The 18,499-nt window shown below is 42.0% G+C and overlaps 1 protein-coding gene across 2 annotated transcripts in view; it reads left to right on the forward strand.

Moving 5' to 3' along the window:
* Positions 1 to 18,499, forward strand: part of adam11 (ADAM metallopeptidase domain 11) — a 21,837-nt gene continuing 3,338 nt past the window's right edge. Inside the window, exons 1-25 of one of the 2 annotated variants that reach the window (XM_035611598.2) lie at positions 2 to 345; positions 651 to 784; positions 3,795 to 3,871; positions 4,399 to 4,465; positions 8,055 to 8,137; positions 8,805 to 8,862; positions 10,131 to 10,200; positions 11,026 to 11,165; positions 11,976 to 12,050; positions 12,208 to 12,279; positions 12,656 to 12,822; positions 13,143 to 13,227; positions 13,315 to 13,405; positions 13,808 to 13,859; positions 14,180 to 14,279; positions 14,593 to 14,664; positions 14,966 to 15,058; positions 15,191 to 15,271; positions 15,387 to 15,437; positions 15,557 to 15,620; positions 16,259 to 16,364; positions 16,474 to 16,593; positions 16,825 to 16,993; positions 17,147 to 17,261; positions 17,797 to 17,887. In XM_035611598.2, coding sequence (XP_035467491.1) covers positions 288 to 345; positions 651 to 784; positions 3,795 to 3,871; positions 4,399 to 4,465; positions 8,055 to 8,137; positions 8,805 to 8,862; positions 10,131 to 10,200; positions 11,026 to 11,165; positions 11,976 to 12,050; positions 12,208 to 12,279; positions 12,656 to 12,822; positions 13,143 to 13,227; positions 13,315 to 13,405; positions 13,808 to 13,859; positions 14,180 to 14,279; positions 14,593 to 14,664; positions 14,966 to 15,058; positions 15,191 to 15,271; positions 15,387 to 15,437; positions 15,557 to 15,620; positions 16,259 to 16,364; positions 16,474 to 16,593; positions 16,825 to 16,993; positions 17,147 to 17,261; positions 17,797 to 17,887 — 2,291 coding nt within the window. In that variant the 5' untranslated portion in view covers positions 2 to 287. Of the gene's footprint in view, positions 346 to 650; positions 785 to 3,794; positions 3,872 to 4,398; positions 4,466 to 8,054; positions 8,138 to 8,804; positions 8,863 to 10,130; positions 10,201 to 11,025; positions 11,166 to 11,975; positions 12,051 to 12,207; positions 12,280 to 12,655; positions 12,823 to 13,142; positions 13,228 to 13,314; positions 13,406 to 13,807; positions 13,860 to 14,179; positions 14,280 to 14,592; positions 14,665 to 14,965; positions 15,059 to 15,190; positions 15,272 to 15,386; positions 15,438 to 15,556; positions 15,621 to 16,258; positions 16,365 to 16,473; positions 16,594 to 16,824; positions 16,994 to 17,146; positions 17,262 to 17,796; positions 17,888 to 18,499 lie in introns of both variants that reach the window. The other variant, XM_047327829.1, reaches the window with a different exon arrangement.

The raw sequence follows: 18,499 nt of genomic DNA on the forward strand, positions 1-18,499 counted from the left end.
AGAGAGAGAGAGAGAGAGAGAGAGAGAGAGAGAGCCGCAGAGCTCGGTGACACCGACACACACCAGGCTGCCGGAGCCGAGCGGAGGAGCCTTGTGTCCGGGAGCCTTTACCCAACGTGCTGGATGCGGGGAGGGAGGTGAGATATGCGGGCGCCGCGTCTGAAGGAGCCCCACCGTTGTGTTCGTGCTCGCTGTGACCGACAGTCCTCCTCCTGCTGCTGCTGCTGCTCTCCGCGGATCATCTAACGGCGCCGCACCGGGGACATCACAGGGACTATGTGAGCACCATGCTCGCCGTGAGATGCCTGCTGTTCGCCGCAGCGTGTGCACGGTGCGCCGCGACCGGTAAGAAGGCTGCACGCCCCGCTTTCTCTCGGGATTTAGTTTTGTTGCAGATAATCATTGGGGAGGCAGTGGGGGGAGAGAGAAGGAAAAATTTGCACGATTTCTGTTATTGCGGCCACTCACCCTGCGCTCTCCAATAACAACAAGGAGCGCGTAATTGTTGCATCGCGGTGTCAACAAACAGCTCAGGATCAGATAGTATCAGACAATAAATGTATATATGAGACATTTAACATCACACTCAGAAACCCCCCCCCCCCCCCCCCCCCCCCCCCCCCCCCCCCCCCCTCCGCGTCCTCCTGCAGGTCTGGAGGGAAGCCTGCCGCCTGCAGAAGAGCTCGTTCAGCCCAAGCGGCTCCTGCAACAGACCCACTCCCCGGAGGAGCTGCTCCACAGCCGCCTGGACACCCGGGTCTCAAACGACACCACCGGGGCGCAGGTGAGTGCTGCTGCCTGCACCTGCGACTGTCGTGACACCCGACAACACGAGCGCCGCACAGACACACAGACACACACACACACACACACACACACACACACACACACACACACACTAATAATAACAATGCCCCCTCCATCTAATCTCAGTTTATGTAATGTCACTGAGATGAAATTGTGAGCAAGACAAGACCGACGTCAAGTGGGTGCTTCAGGTTGGGTTCCTTCAAAGATTTTCCATTCAGTTGTCCAAAACCTTTATAAACCATCATCCTCCTCAGTAATTCTCTCATCAGTTGAAATCAATTTAACAAAGAAGGAGTTTAAGTGGCTATAGATTATAGTTTCAGTTTACACTTGAACGATGTGAGATATATTCCTCTCTTTAAAGCATTCTACTACAAGACAGACATTATTCCCAATTCAAATGTTTGTGTTTTAGATGTAACTTTCCTGAAATAAAGAAGATTCATTAATTCGAGGTCAAGCTTTAATCATTCACATATCTAAATATACATTATAGTGTTTGTCAACACACTGTTCAGAATGATACTGTTTTTCAAACACCCTCAGGATGACCTTAAAATAAGACAAATATATTCTATGAGATTACAAGGGAAGAAATAAAAAAACTAATTACCTCTGGGATAAAATAGCTTTATATTCAAAAACAATTTCTAACCTTCCCTTGCTCTCACCTCTGTTGATCCTCTCCTTTGAGGTCATGTATCCGTCACCCTTTACCCCATCCTGTGACACCCCTCATGATGCTCATCTAACCCCCACCCTGTTAGATTATATTTCATACCTCTAACTGTCCTCTCTCATTACCGTGGCTATAAACGCTGCCTGTCAGTCAGTGGCAGGACGGGCTGTGGATATGACATGGTTCTGACCTTGAGCTGCCCTCTGTGGTCCGCGTTTTGTCTCATGACCTCTCCCTCTTATCTGAGACTGCTGGAGATGTCCGGATGAAGTGTGTGCCGCTTAAGTGCCGTCACTTAATGTGAATGTGGATGTGAGGTTGAATCTGTGGAGGACTTTCAGATCGCCTCTTTGAGCTGTAAAAGAACATCTAGCCAGGAGCTCAATGATAATTTTTTTTAAATTTGACATGGACAGTATTTGAAATTGACTTTGTTTGGATTGTCATGTATCTCACCAAACCTCCTTCAGCGATGAGTGAACACCGATTGTCAGACCAAATGGCTGTTTCACAACCAGACACAGACCAAAGGGAAAAGACAATGGATCAAATGACTACGTGTCTTGTGCAAGGTGTTGCTTGTATAGTTACAAATCCCCAGTGAATAGTGAGATCTCTTATCTTAACAGAGCATTTAAATGTGCCTCAGCTCATTGTTGATTCGGTTTTGTGACTCCAAACAGACTCATCGAACTTGTTGGTGATCATGGATGAGCCTTTAGCTTCTGAACAACCAGATATTTCTCCCAGTAGTTTGTGGAGATAGATTCAGCATTTAGAGAGTGCAGACTTCCACCAAGGATGAGTTTTTTGGGCATCTAGCAATGGTGATAAATCCTTCTAAAATAAAATTCCTGGATCCAGATCTGGACGGCCATGACCGAGAAACAGACAAACTAAACCAATCACAGAACCTCCTTGGCAGAGGCAATAATGCCTACTTCTTATCTACATCAAAGCAATCAATCAAATGAGCTGAGATACTGCCTTGCCTGCATTATGGGCCGAATTTGAATGTTTTGGATTTGATGTTAAAATGTAAAATACAGCACAATAAAAAAAAACCTTCACAGTGAGACTTCTGAGAGTTCTGATGCAGTTCAGGTGGATCATAAGGGACATTGTGTTGTTTTCCTTTTCCTTACTGTGCAATATATGGACCCGGCGGAGGTTTAGATTGATACTAAGAGGTTTGCAGAGAGTGCATGCCTTGCGGCTGGCCAGTGAGTAGCTCCTTGATGGGAGCCACCACAGAGCTCTCTCTTATAATGAGGATGGGGTTCACCTTGGAGCAAGGTTAGACCGAGCCGATGAGCCCCAACACAGTTTCATCCAAAAAGCCTCTGGGATGGATGAGGCCGTGCCGCCATCAGGGAGTGGTGGCTGATTGAGGACGTCTCCTTATTAACCAAGTCTTTGTTGCTTTGTTCTCAGTTCACGCTGTCAATTCCATTTTGAAAATCCATCAGTTTTCTTCCCTAGTCCTGTCTCTCCTCGTCATATTATCTCACATTTTTCCCCACACAGCCTTATTCAGAGTTTCGGTGTACTAATCTAAAAAGTAAGCTTTAAAAATCCAAAATACCTTCTGCTCTGCGGCACATCACCAGAAGTCTACATGTTTGTTCCCGATTCCCTGCCCTTGTTGAAGATGGAGGCTCGAGTAATAACATCTTTATGCTAGCTTATCTTATTTTTGCATAAGGAGTTGCAATGTGGAAACAGCTTGCATGGCTGTGAAACATACACCAGGTACTGCAGCACAAAAATAAATACTTGACCTTGACTTGGAGACATGTCTTTTCTGAATCTAAGATCCAAGGGTAGAGAGTGTTGTGCACTGATTTGCAAAGATACATTTGTGTCATTGGTGTTTATAGATTAAAAAAAAGTGACCTGAGTGCTCCGACTCCACACTGTATTACACCCAAGCAGGTTTTGACTGTGTAGGCTAAAAATGTAGTGATGATGAAAAGCAAATTCTTGATGTCAGTGATACAGCTACATCAATGCCACATAAACTACATATGACAATTGAGGCCTTAGAATAGAGTCAAGACGCAGCATAACAAAACCTGCCAACAATGAAATATTGATTTCTAAGGATTACACTGATTCATCACGTGAACAGTCCTGTCGGAACTCCCTCTGTGCTCACTTTTCACGTTAACAGCGCTGCAGCGGACATTTCACGCACGGACATTTTTTAATTCAGAGTTGTAATATCTTTTTCCCCCTTATGTTTGTACTTCTCCTTTCTGCCTCTTTCTAACAACTTTTTTCCTACTCTCCGTCGCTCTCTCAGCCGGTTCATCTGGCTCAGTGCAGCTTCCTGGTGGAGGCGTTCGGCACTTCCTTCATCCTTGACCTGGAACTCAACCAGTAAGTGAAAACACCCTCACCACAGACCCAGCAAACAGTATTTCAGTGGTTAGAGCCGTCACGGACAGGCCTGTGCTCACATGCACACTCTTACTACTCTGACTACTCTTACTCTTACATGTCTTTCTCATCTGTCTCCGCTGCCCTACTGCCTCATACAAGACTGGCTGTGGGCTTAACAACACTGAGTCCCTCCCTTCCCCCTCTTCTTGCTCGACACATATTTTCCTCTAATGGACTGCATTAATGTAACACCTTTCACTGGCCGGCTAAGCACTTAGAATAAATGAATCTTCACACGTTTTGATTTTTATCAATGTATCAGCCATTTGTCGATCTAGATTGGTTACAGTGTTTGAGGCTCATTGCCATCTTTCTGTTAAATAGCACTCAATACAGCAATAATGACCTATAATGGACTTTGAACGGTGACACAGTTTTAATATCTTTCTAAAACTTTTTACAGAAATATTGAATTCAGGTTGAAACTAAATGTTTAAAATGGTTATCGCTCTTTCTTGTTCCAGCAATCTCCTGTCTACAGACTATGTGGAGCGTCACTACGATGATGACGGGCAGCCATCAGAGAACATGGTAGGACTATCTCATAGAATGTGTTCAACCATTAAATAAGGAGCCAAATAATTAACTCATTTATCTTGTTTGTTTGATCAATATAATGTGAAAAGACTCTTTCTTGTTTTTTTTTATAGATTAAACTAATTAGATCTAAAGTGTTGATTAATGAGCTTTAGAGGCGCTATATTTTGTTCCTAGAAACAGTGCATTTTGTTGATTTTTTGAATATTGTGTTGATTTTCCATCTGTTTCTTGGCATGTGAAGTGAAACTGAAAAGAATCAACAATCGATTACAGCAGCACTTTGAATTTTTATTTTGTTTTGCTGCAGGCTCTTTTTAAGCCCATTAAATCCACACTTTGTCCCGAATCTTTAGCAATGTGTCTTTTAAAAAAAAACGATGTTCGTGCTGCAGTTTGAGGAGGACGGATGACTGAATTGCTGACATCGGCCTGGCTGTCATGCAGCAATATAATGTACTGATGTTTTCTGAGTCTGGTGTGTTTACACGGTCAGTCGGTCAGAGACAGGCAGTTGATGGAGACAGACTTGACTGCGAACACCACCCAGGGGAGACGGTCTCTTTCTGTCTGTGTCCTCTGCTTTATTTCAGTCTCTGTCCCTTGTCTCTTTCTCTCGCTATTGCTCCGTCTCTCTTTTTCACCCCTGTTTTCTCTGCCAAAGACCACCTGACCAATCAGTACATGGTTGCCCCTGGTAACCAGCAGTCAGCAGCAGCAGCAGCAGCAGCGTTGGTCTACTTTGTGGTGTCGTGAGGGGAATTGAAATCATGTTCATTTTCCAGAAACAACGAATCCAAATCTCACAAACACCTTCTGACCTGACCTTTGGAAAACGGATGTGTGATTTCGGCGTGGATCATTATTCCATATAGAATAATATAAAATCATCTGTGCAGAAATATGCATTTATTCATTATAACCCTATGTAAATTACATAAAACAATAATCAACTTATCAATGTTGTATATTGATTAGGTATGGAAAGCGTTATGATTGTACTTGGTCTGAAGGACTTAAAGCAAAACCAAATTAGAAATGGGACATTTTATTAATCTCAAAAAAGATCTCTGAAAAATTTCATTTGGAGCCCAATCAATAACGACACCCCATAATCCGCTGCCACCACCATCTCGATTAATTTAATTTTTATTGACGTGCCAATAAATTCCCCCTGCCTTTGTGTGTCACTTTTTTATTGGTCCCCGTGGATCTACGCTATTGCACTGAGCTGGTGACTGTCTCGTTTGGATTGAATCACAATGACACACGACTAAAAGAGGAATTGAGTTAGGGATGAGGATGGGCTGGTAGCTTTTTTTTATATATGTGTCCGTGTCCTGTTGAAACCCTTCTGTATTTGATTTCTGAAAAAATCTGACAAAACAAGTTGCTTCTTAAACTCTGAAATCACAAGATCTGTTTTGAATGCCCTGTGAGTCTGTGCACAGGGAAAAATATTGGTCACATATCATATTCTGCACATAACATATACAAGATGTCAGTTCTTAACACTCTGATTGATACAAAAATAATAATTTTTTTTACAGTCGATGCTTCGATAAAAAATATCTGACACCCTTTATTAGCTTGCAGCATTGATGATGTCAAATACAGTGTGAGGAAATGTTTAAGAGGATTTGTGAGCACTGTTCTCATTAATTTATGATTTTTAATATTTAAAATACATTAAAAACACCTGGCTTAATTGTGTCTGGGCAATAAAAAAAATCTCATTTGCGAGTAAAAAATCTTCTTACTTTCTAAAAGAGGATGTTTGATAGCAGTCTGTTTGATATATATATATATATATATATATATATATATATATATATATATATATATATATATATATATATATATATATATATATATACCGATGCCTTTCATTGTATCTTCTCTTCCGCTCACTTTACATTCAATCCACTCCTCTCAGCTCAACAATGCTGCTGAGTCAAAGTCAAGACATGGAGTAAACTCCACTGTCTAATCCAGTTAGAGTTGACAATGTCAAATGTAATCTCTCTTTGGGACATGACTGTTTATTTGCCTCCATTTGTGTGAGCAAGCAGTTTTAATTTCCTCCATATAGTCATTTACTTCTAATGGAGCGTGCCTGTCCTACAAGGGCTGATGATATTTAATGATGAAGCCCATACATCTGGTCGGAAAAGTCCCTCACAGTCAGTGTGTCTGCTGTGTCAGGCAATTTGATTTCCTCCATTTAGCCTTGTAATCCTACCTTTTATTTATTTATGATCTTGCCCCGGGCTAAGTGCTGTGGCCTGTCTAACTCGACTATACAAATGATGAGAGTTCTTTTCTTCCCTAACAGATGAACTGATGCTGAATATAATGAATGCTTCATGAAAAAAAAAAAATACCTAGACTGAATTGGTTATTATTTGTGAGTTAATATGTCAGACTCTAAGTGGTTACACACCTTTGGATTGAATTCAACATTTCTCTCAACTAGATGTAGGAATTAATTTTATCTTTGATAAAACAACTCTGATTTGAAGTCTGGGTGACGATGTGATTTGGTCCAGTCAGAGCAGATGCCGGGCAGAGATGTCTGAATACATTACACACTGTATTTCTTTATAGAGTAGCAAAGGTCGACTGTCTGATGAGAAAAGAAATATCTGGTTGACTTTAGTGTTTTTTAAAATATATATTGTTTTTTTTCTTTCAGCTTTGAGTTGCAGTTCAGAGTAAAGGTTGGCGATGCATAAAGAACAGCAGCTCACTGTTGCTTCTTTTCTTTTTGGTCTATCAGATGTGCCAGACAACAGCAGTCTCAGGTGGCAGACATGACATTATTGGGGTTCATTACAAATGCCTGAAACTGACCCTGTCATACACACACACACACACACACACACACACACACACAAACACACAGGCAGCGCGGAAACACTATGTTTAAAACATGATCATCTTGGTGGAGCCTTTCAGGGGGAATATGAATAATCAGGTCAAGGCGTTTGGAAGCGGGGTTCACAGGTGACACCCGAAACGGACACTGACAGTTTATTTCATTTTATATCAAATAGGCCTAACCCTAACCCACCACTTTTTCAAGTCAACCTTCAAGGTCAGTCTTGATGAATCCTGAATGATGTCACTTGCGTACTTTTAGTTGTACTGAAGTTTTTAAATACGTGGGCATTTACTAGCCTGAGTCAGTAAAAGTAAAAAAAAATCCTATCAAGTTGCATGCTGGGAAGTGTAGGACCCAGTGCCTGATCCGTGGCCCTCCTACAATTTAATGTATCTCTCCATCACTCAAACAAATACTGTAGGCACGTAACGTTTTCCTGCTGAAACCCAAGTCAGCTGCTGCCCTTGTGGGTGTGGGTATTTCCGAAGTGTCACACTAGTCATTGATATCCTTCAGTTGACCCACCAGGCCGCTTGTAGGCCCCCTGGCTGACTGAGTTTACATGGGAGGCCAGGAGATCAGCGACAGCGAGGGGTGTTTACGTCGGTGTTGGTTTCACTTATTGAAATCTTGATGTGAACACGTTACTGGATGATGGTGGGGTTGTTGTCTCACCGCAATCTATGTTTTGTTTGTTAGGGGGGAGAGCACTGCTACTACCACGGTCGAGTGCGTGGCCTGACCGGCTCCTGGGCTGCTCTGTCCACCTGCCACGGCCTGCGGTGAGTCTCAACCTGGTCACTTCACCTGAAATCAGGACTCAAAGTTTATAATGTGAATGATATGCTCAAAGACAGCTATTGAAACTTTCTGAAGCTCGTTGCACTAAAACATTCAGTGTCAATTTTCTAAAAAAGTCCTCAAGCAGATAATGACATATTTTACCCTGAAAATGACTCAAAGTATTAAGTGATAGTTCCTCTCACACCTGTATGGTAAGCCAGCCCCCCTTATTTGTGCTAAGCTAAGCTAACCACCTGCTGGCAGTATAGCTTCATGAGATGCTTTCAGACATGCACTGGAGTCGGTCATTTTCCTAACATTTTCTGGAGGGGCTGTACAAGTAATAACGCAATTTTCCTCCAAATGTTGCTCCAGACATTTTCCCGAAAGGTTTCCTGCCAGCCCCCTCGTACAATTTCTGGAAAATTTCTTTTGAAGTAAATTAAATAACACCATATATCCGTTTACTAAACATGTACTGTTAGAGGCAAAGATTGAAAAAGCACAGAAATAGGATTTATCTTTACTGCTGGGATTTAACTAAGCACAACTAAACAACCTAAAAACTATTCTCTCTCCCAAATACCAGGGTTGTCAGTTCAAAAGAGCAACTCCTCCACGGCTGCCGAGCACATTGTGACCTCCCACTGTATTTTGTGTTTTCAGAGGGATGTTTTCTGATGGGAACTTCTCATATGGGATTGAACCTGTTGGCAATGGAGAGGTGAGTCAGGACTTTATGTAGCAAACACTCACTTTATGGTAGCAAACACTCACTTATTAGTTCCCTTGACATCAATAGCAGGCGGCAGCAAAGTCTTGTGGAAATAATCTAAAAAAAACTGACCCCAATCTTTCAAACTCACCGAAATATTATTGAAATCTTTACTGTAATGATGCCCACATTATCACATTTTTCCTGACCACATATCTCCGTGAATTACAGTCAATCCAGACAGTGTTACTCTATCTCTGAGTTGCTGAATGGAAAGTATTGAGTTGATACACAATCCACCATCACTGAAACACATCATCTGTCTCATATCCAAAAGGGGAGACATTACGTGTCAACACATTTTCAGATGCTTTTTAGATCTTTCAAAACTATTCAGATTTGATTTTAGATGAGATCTAATATTTAAAAAGAAATATATACAGTATATATATAACATAGTGGAAGTGGCTCAGCATTTTTTTCCATTACGCCCCACGCTAATCGAAGTTCTGCTCCATTACATGGACGGGAGAGAGGGATCAATAGCCTGCCAGCTCATCTTCGAACTCCCTCACTCTCTGTTTCTCTCCTCAGCTCTCTATCTCCGATGGGTCATTTTCATAAAGTATTTATCCCCAGCTCAAGTGTACCACGGCATCCAGTAGTGTTATTGCTATTATGACAGCCCGGCGACTGATTCATTATGCACCAGAGCACTTTCTTTCCCGTTGATCCTTCTGTACCTCAGAGGACACGGCGGCACTTTTACTTCAGACAGAAATGCTTTCAAGTTCCGGATGAGGAGAAATCATTTCAAGGCTTGTATTATTTCAAAAGACTGTTTTTCTTTTGTTTGAGGGGATTTCATCAGACACATAATAGGTCTAAGGTTATAACCACGTTTTGCCAGATTGATTTTTGTAATTTCAAGTCTTTTGATCAAAACCTGGTGCACCTTTTTAAGGGCAATGTAAAATTTCCACTTTGCCTGATTACATTTTTTTTTTTCACCCTTCTCATTCATGAATAGCAAGCAATCAAAACTGGCTCTTCTGTGGACCTGTAATAATTCAAATCTTTAGAAATGCAAAGAAGATTCTGGCACTTTTTTCTGCTTAAATTAATAAGATAATGTTTTTTGAATGAATACACTTGCCTTGAATTAGTCTGAAGTCTGTAGTCATCCCTTTTATAAGCTCTAAAAACATTTTTTTCTCTCTCTCTCTGAATCTCTCATTGTTATTATTATTATTATTATTATTCCTGATGCCCTCCAGGAGCATGACGACCACATCGTGCATCGCATGCCAGACATTGACCTCTTCCAACCTCCCTGTCCCGGTCCAGGTAAGACCTTCCCTTCGATAACATTGATTCGGTTCCCAACTGTGATTTGACGCATATTTGGTCTTTTTGTTTTGATACATTGATAAGCTCATCTGTGGATGCTGTAGGTTTTAAAGTTAATATCAACCTTAGACTTTGATGAAAGCTGGCGGGATGCAGGATTCCTGTCAATACTCATTTGGAAGCAACATGGTCGGCCTCAGCTTTGATATTGAATGATCTGTAACAAATGTTCTTCAAAGCAAGTTCAGTTTCTCCAAAGACACACACACACACACACACACACACACAAACACACCCACACTGCAGAATACAATGTCCTCCTCAGGTTCTCTCGCTGCCCTTCCCGCCCTTGATAAACGTCTCATCTGGCAGCATCTCTCCTCACACACTGTCACTCTTTGGTTTGCCTCCTGTTCCCCCCTCTCTGCCTCCTCACCCCTCTCTCTCTCTCTCTCTCTCTCTCTCTCTCTCTCTCTCTCTCTCTCTCTCTCTCTCTCTCTCTCTCTCTCTCTCTCTCTCTCTCCTAACCTCTTCTCCTTTATTATACATATTGATTTCTCCTGCAGATCAGTGGACTAAAATACATTGTTACATCCATCCCTGGACTGATGACTAGCCAGTTTCCTATCTCTAACTTACTCCATACCTCGTGTGTGTGTGTGTGTGTGTGTGTGTGTGTGTGTGTGTGTGTGTGTGTGTGTGTGTGTGTGTGTGTGTGTGTGTGTGTGTGTGTGTGTGTGTGTGTGTGTGTGTTTTTGTGTGTGTGTGTGTTTTTGTGTGTGTGTGTGTGTGTGTGTGCGTGTGCGTGTGCGTGCGTGTCAGGATGCTCTGAGAAGAACAAAGAGCCTGGGGGGCAGCCAGATGGCCACAGTGAAGGAGATGGGGAGCTGAAGGATAAGAACAACTGGTCTGAAGAAGAGAAGCCCTTCGTCGCAGAAAGACTGAGACGCTCGAAAAGACAAGTCAGTTTTTTAATGCATGCAGATCAGACCTGCCAGGAAGATGTCACATGCATTGAAGAAAGTGTTGAAATGTGCAAACACAATTAATATTTCACGGCGCAGTCTGTCAGATGAAGCCACGTCTCTCTCCATACTTGCTAACAGCTTGTCTTGGCTTTCATGCTATTAGAAATAGAATCCCAAAATCATAGAAAAACTGAGACGGAGAAGTGTCAAATTTCTGGAGGAGCTGTCTGAAATCTGAGAAAAGTGATCAAGTGATACCACCTTGATACCTTTTTTAATTCCAAAAGGAAAATCTGAAGGTATGAAATTAGCGTCACACAGCTGCTAGCACTGCTGTAGACAATGAATTTATAGAAAATAAATAAAGATTATTACAACTTTTTCACAGCATTGACTATTCTATTCTAACTGATAGCAGTATGCTAATTTCACTCACCAAGTAAGCCAAAAAGTTTGGAACACAGCAGCATTACTTTTTTGTGTTTTGCCTTTCTTTGTTTTTAAATAGCTGTTTTAAGACGCTGTTATTAATCTTTCCAAATGCAGAGCGATCCTCTGCTTAATGAATGAATGAGTGATTGTTACGCTCCAAGTTCCGATGCCTTCTCAAGGACAAAGACTAGAGTTTCACTTGCATCAGCATATGTTTGTATCTGTGTGTGAGTAATGGTTTCACCTGCTGGGTGTGTGTGTGTGTGTGTGTGTGTGTGTGTTGACGTGTGACTGTTTGTCCTGTGTGAAGGTTATTATGACAGTGGACTCAAAACTCAAAAGGCTGCACGGGTTTCTTTTGCCTCCCTCCAGGTGCGGCGAGGCCAGCGCACCGTCCAGACTGAGACCAAGTATATCGAGCTGATGGTGGTGAACGACCACGAACTGGTAGGTCTGAAGCCGACAGGGGGTTTTCTTTCACCTTTTTTGTGTGTAAATGCAGCTAGGCAATTATAAGAAGTCAGTGATGAATATTTAATCTAATCAGATGGTAATCAGATGACTTAATATGCAGCACTAAAATGTTTCTCTTCTCCTTTTATAGTTTGTCCAGCTCCGTCGGTCGACCACTCATACAAAGAATTTTGCCAAAGCGGTGGTGAACATGGCCGATGCGGTGAGTGGTTTTAAATTGCAACAGAATCTTAAAAAGAGAGAAATATTGTTTGGGAATAGACTATGAGCTTTTTCTCAGGATCCTTCAACGTGAATCTACTGTAGAGAGTTTTCTTGAGCTCAAACAGGATATTTGCAAGATTTCGTTCCTTTTTCTCTTCACATGAGACATACAGTACCCGACTCGAGCCTTTTAACCACGGGCCTTTTGGGTCAATTTGACCATTTTGGAATTGTTTATTGTTATTCAGTTTTTTTTCTTCATGTTTTCTGCCACACTGTGACAACTGGACAACAGATAATATCACAGTGTTGTGCTCTCACCTGCTGCATAATTCAAGCTTGTGATTTTCCCCACCCATTGATGTGGTGTCCAGATCTACAAGGAGCAGCTCAACACTCGTATCGTCCTGGTGTCCATGGAAACCTGGTCGTCTGAAAACAGAGTCTCCATCGGCGACGATGCCTTGCTCACGCTGCGTGACTTCATGAAGTTCAGGAAGGAGAGCATCAAGGAGCGCTGTGACGCCGTGCACCTCTTCTCGTATGTTCAGTCTGCAGATTCCTGCTGCTATTATTATCAATGACCTTCTTCTTCTCTTTCTCCTCCGACTCCTTTTTCTATTCGTCCTCTGATATCTTCTCCTCATCCTTCTTCTCTTCCTCATCCACCTCTTCCTCCTCCTCCCTCTTCTCCTTTCATCCTGCTCCTCTTTCACCACGTCATTTCTTCTTCTTGTCTTCCTCCTCTTTCCTCTCCTCCATGCAATTTTTTTGCTAATTCTATACTCTTTCCTCTTCATCTCTTTCACCGTCTTACTTCTTCTTACTATTATTGTAACCATCTCCCTGTCTTCACTACAGAGGGAGGACGTTCATGAGCAGTCGCAGTGAGGCGGCCTACATCGGGGGCATCTGCTCACTCACCAGGGGTGGAGGCATCAATGAGGTGAGACATGTCATTTGCATTGTATATTCGAGTTTGCTCTCTTTTCCGACTAGTCTATGTGAACTTGTTTTACATATGCGTCTTCAGTTTGGCAGCGTGGGCCCCATGGCCATCACGTTGTGTCAGAGTCTTGGCCAGAACATTGGCATGCTGAGGAACAAGGAGCGACCAGCCGCAGGTAAGACCAAAGTAAAAGGCTTGTTGGGAGGTTTACAGGCAGCGACAGTCATCTTTGTCATGATTCAGAGATACAGAGTCAGAGCCAAGTAGGCAAGGCTTTTCTCTAATACATACAAACACACATACTCATAGTTGTTTCATCTCAGGTAATGCTATAGTTTTTTTGTTTTTCATCTAAAATCTGTAAAATTGTAAACCTATCATTATTAGATTTTCCATTGACAAGGTGTTAATTGCATTGAACTCATCACTGGGAAAAAAGAAAACATGTCACATTTACTTCATTAACAGCTCCCCCAAGTGGTGAGAAGTTAGAATCACCTGTCATCATGAACTGTGTGCGTGTCATGTGTGTACGTGTCATGTGTGTGTCGTGTGTGTGCGTGCGGCGTGTGTCCAGGAGACTGCAGGTGTCCGGATCCATGGCTTGGCTGCATCATGGAGGATACAGGGTACGTACTCATTTAAAATAAATTAATCAGTTAGATCACATCCTTTCACTTTTACTAATGTAAAACATGTTCAAGTTATGCATCTAAAGCTTTATTGATAAGTTGTGAATGATTTTCTTTTCTTTTAAACTTTTCCTGCAGTGATGTAATGACACATTTAATGGAGTATCAAATGTAAAAGTACCTGACTTTATCTTTATTTAGATAAACAAATATGAACAGGATGTTGTTTGAAACATTTCCATATTCTGATGTTGATGGTTTTTCTCTGATGTTCCAAAAATAGGGAATTCTGCTTTTGTGTTTTCTTTACCAATCAGCTACTACCTGCCCAGGAAGTTTTCTCGCTGCAGTATTGACGAGTACATGCGCTTCCTCCAGGAGGGAGGAGGCAGCTGCCTCTTCAACAAGCCCAGCAAGGTGAGACACTGAGTCAAATTTGTCTTCTTAACTGTAAGTTCATTTTTACAATTTTTTTGTCAGTTAAAGAACAAAGCAAACCCTGTTAAAGACCTACTGAATTCCACATCGGTAGATTCTTGTTCCATTTGAACACGAACCAACAAGTGTTTCAAATTTAAGAATAGTAAGCTATGCTTTGTCGCAGTCAGAGTTTTGCAAGCAATGAAATTTACATTCATTCAAAATAAAGTAGCTTTAATTTACAGGTCTATAGTGAACTGTATTGTTCAACTCAATGGCTTCCTTACGTTATTTTTTGTTTAATCAATAGCTGTTAGACCCGCCAGAGTGTGGCAATGGATATGTAGAGCTGGGAGAGGAATGTGACTGTGGATCACTGGTGGTGAGTAAAAAGCTCAAATTAACTAATAGCTTATTGAAATATATTAATATATGATTGGTAAAGTTGATATTTAACGACATGATGAGGGATCACATTCTTTTCTTATTCAACTCTGTCAGCTTTCGAGTCTGCCATTTCCCTCTAAGGAGAAACAAGAATCGTTGTCTTTTCTAGAATATGTGGCTCCACAAGTATTTTTTTTTTTTCAATGCTGTCAGTTGCGTAAGTTCAGGACGTCAGGAAAGACTTGAGGCTTAACATCCTCACGCTCATGATGTACGATTGTGTTATAATCCTGTAGGAATGCGCCCGGAGTGGAGCCAACTGCTGTAAGAAGTGTACACTTACCCACAATGCCATGTGCAGCAATGGGCTCTGCTGCAGGGACTGTAAGGTGAACATACTTTTGGTTCTTTCCTGTTGTTCGTCGAGGGCTTGATTGACTCGTCCTGTCTCACTTTCTCTGTTTCATATCGGATGTATTTGTTGTTGTTTTTTTCTCTCTTCTTCTGTGGTCATGTGACAGTACGAGCTGAGAGGGACGACGTGCCGTGATGCTGTCAACGACTGTGACATTCCTGAGACCTGCATGGGCGACTCCAGCCAGGTACAAGACGCCCCCAAACACAATCTTGTACAATCACAAAAATACATAAATATAATGCACAAATCTGAAATTCAACGTGACTCTGACTGGACAGATGATCTTCTTCCTCTTTCAGTGTCCTCATAATGTACACAAACTGGACGGCTACATGTGTGACGTCGGCCAGGTAAAGTCATGATATACTGTATGTTAAGCGTTTGTCAGTACATCTCCTGTTACATGTTCTTCTCTTACTGTCTGCCCTCTTCTCGTCATCACGTCCATCCTCCTCTTCCTCCTCCTTAGGGTCGTTGTTATGGAGGTCGCTGTAAGACCAGAGATGGCCAGTGCAGAACTCTGTGGGGCTACAGTAGGTTTGGATTGTATATTGAGTGTAATTTCTCAATTGTTGGTGGTTAAAACACGAATTCCATGGCTGTGGTTGTACGTTTTCCATTGGGGTTACAAGTGATTTGTTATTTTTTAATATAAACACAAAAATAAATGGAAATAATTTTGATCCAAGGAGCCACATTGTCTCCAACATGCCAGATTTGTGTTCTTATATTTTTCCTGGTGTGGGGATATTTTTCCAGCAGTGCTCTCTCCAATCTAGAGAGTTAGTTTAGGACCACCAACAACTTCATTTTTGTCATCAAAGAGAGCATCGTAAAATGTAGATATGGCCCTACTTAATATTTAACTGAAAAGTAATTTCATTTATTGAAAGGTCTGTAGATCTACAGGTCTGATTAAATAATGTTGTGTGTATAGTTTCTTATAGCGGGGTGCAGTTTCAGACATCTTTCCTCGTCAATGGTCCGTTCTGAACAGTTGCTCCTGATGACTGACTGATTCTTCTTTCTGATGACTTTCACTTTTGCAGAGAGATTTCTGTTACGGCCTCAAGAACTTGAAGCATGAAAACAAATCTTTTATATTTTTATTGAAGGATGGCCACGGGGTTGTAGTGCGTTGACTTCAAAGCATCTGTTCTCTCTCTCTCAGACTCAGCTGACAGGTTCTGCTATGAGAAGCTGAACTCTGAGGGGACAGAGAAAGGAAACTGTGGCCCAGACTCCACTGGTCAGGGATGGGTGCAGTGCAACAAGCAGTGAGTGAACAATATAAACCATAAACATCTCATTTGGATCTTTGAATTTTGAGCTTTTTTTTTAAATCACACTTTTACTGTCGCATCTTCTCTCATTTGCCTCCATCAGGGACGTTCTGTGTGGTTTGCTGCTGTGCACCAATCTGACAGATAAGCCGAGGTTTGGCGAGCTGCAGGGGAAGCTCACGAGTCTGACCATCCACCATCAGAGCAGATACCTGGACTGCAGGTGAGGCTGCTTCTCTCTGGTAGCTTGGTCGCTTTAAGGAATTACAAAAGTACATGACGGAAACAGAGGAAAAGAAATCTATGGCATACTATGAATAAACAGAGAGATGGATCCTTAAGCAGAATCTTTTAAAATCTCTGGGAACGGACAATAGTTCATTTGTTGTTCTTTTTGAAATTCATAGGAATTACAGTGTTTGCTAATCATTTTATGGGACAATCGAACCAACAGGGGAGGCCATGCGGTGCTGGATGACGGTTTGGACCTGGGCTACGTGGAGGACGGGACGCCGTGTGGGCCAAACATGATGTGCTTGGAGCGCCGCTGCCTCCCTGTCACCACCTTCAACCTCAGCACCTGCCCGGGCTCCTCGTCCTCACGCATCTGCTCCCACCACGGGGTGAGTCCGTCGCTGCTGTCCCCTCTCAAGATTTTATATTTCCCTTCTGTAACCTCCACTGTTGTCCTGACATAAAGCTCCAATAAAACAAAAGTGTGGTGGTAGTTGATTAGGTCAACGCTCTCCATCGTGTTTCTCCTCCTTGTGCCTCAGACGTGCAGTAACGAGGTGAAGTGCATCTGTGATACAGACTACACTGGGAAGGACTGCAGCGTCTTTGACCAACTGCCCATACCCACCCCGCCAGACGGCCCCGAAAAACACAAAGGTAACCACACACAGTAGTCCTTTAATCAGATGCCTCAGGTTAGTTAAAAAAAAAAATTATGAAATGAACTCACAATTAAATTGCATTTTAATTCATGTTTTCATAAAAAATCTTGTTGTCTTCAAGTGTGTGCAAAACAACAGCTTTGAAATATAGAGATCCAAAAATAGAAAAACCTCTCAGCATAAAGAATGAACAAAACAAATGAAAAAATATGACAATATGCAGAAACAATAGCATCATATTTGGTGATCTGCTGGTTGTTTCTTGTACTATCACTTGTTCTCATTCAGCTTTTAAAGCGATTTTCCACTGTATCTTTTCACTAGATCACGGTTTATTTATATTTGACTCAAAAATAAAACAAAATGGCCAACACAAGAAATAATGGAACATGTCCACAAATTAATATATATGAACCACTGGAGTTCATTCTTGGACACTTTGAGTCATCATTGCCTTTCACTACCCCCAATGACCCCACTTCTCTCATGCTGTTTGTTTCCCTCACCGGCTGACTCCTTCACTCCCACAGGTCCCAGTGGCACCAATATCATAATAGGTGCGGTTGCTGGTGCAATTCTTGTGGCAGCGATAGTCCTAGGGGGAACTGGCTGGGGATTTAAGTAAGAGCTCTGGCATGCCTCCATCTGTGTGTGCCTGCTGTGTTCCTCTGTCAGCTAACACACACGCCTGCGGCTCGCTGCTGAATGCTCCTCTGCTTGCTGTCTGATCCATACTCACGACCAGAGACCATATGGGATTATTTTTAACGCTCGCTGGCGGACGACGTGCAGTATAGAGGGGTCTACCATCTGCTAGGAGGAAGACAGCATGAATGCTAATACTTAATAAACCATCACTAATACTTTTGGCTGTTACGCTCTTCTGTGAAATTACAATCATGACATGAGAGGAGTGACACAACTAATATAGTATGTAGCTATAGTATTTCTTTAATTTGATGGGCCTGTTTGGTCTTTTTTAACTAGTTCCAGCCTGTTAAATGTGAATATTTTTCTTTTAGTGTCAAGCAGGACTAAACATCCTTGGGTTTTCGACTGTTGGTCGCGCAAAACATAATATTCAAAACTCTGAGATTTTTTATATATTCATTATTTACTGATATTTAAAAAAGCAAGGTTAAGTAGTTAATATTCCCAGTAAAGTCATTGTCACCAGTCTAGCCTTTAAAGAGGAACTCCACCGATTTTACACATAAGTCTCTGTACAGGTCC

Source organism: Scophthalmus maximus, chromosome 16 (genome assembly GCF_022379125.1).
Source record: "Scophthalmus maximus strain ysfricsl-2021 chromosome 16, ASM2237912v1, whole genome shotgun sequence".
Lineage (NCBI taxonomy): Eukaryota > Metazoa > Chordata > Actinopteri > Pleuronectiformes > Scophthalmidae > Scophthalmus > Scophthalmus maximus.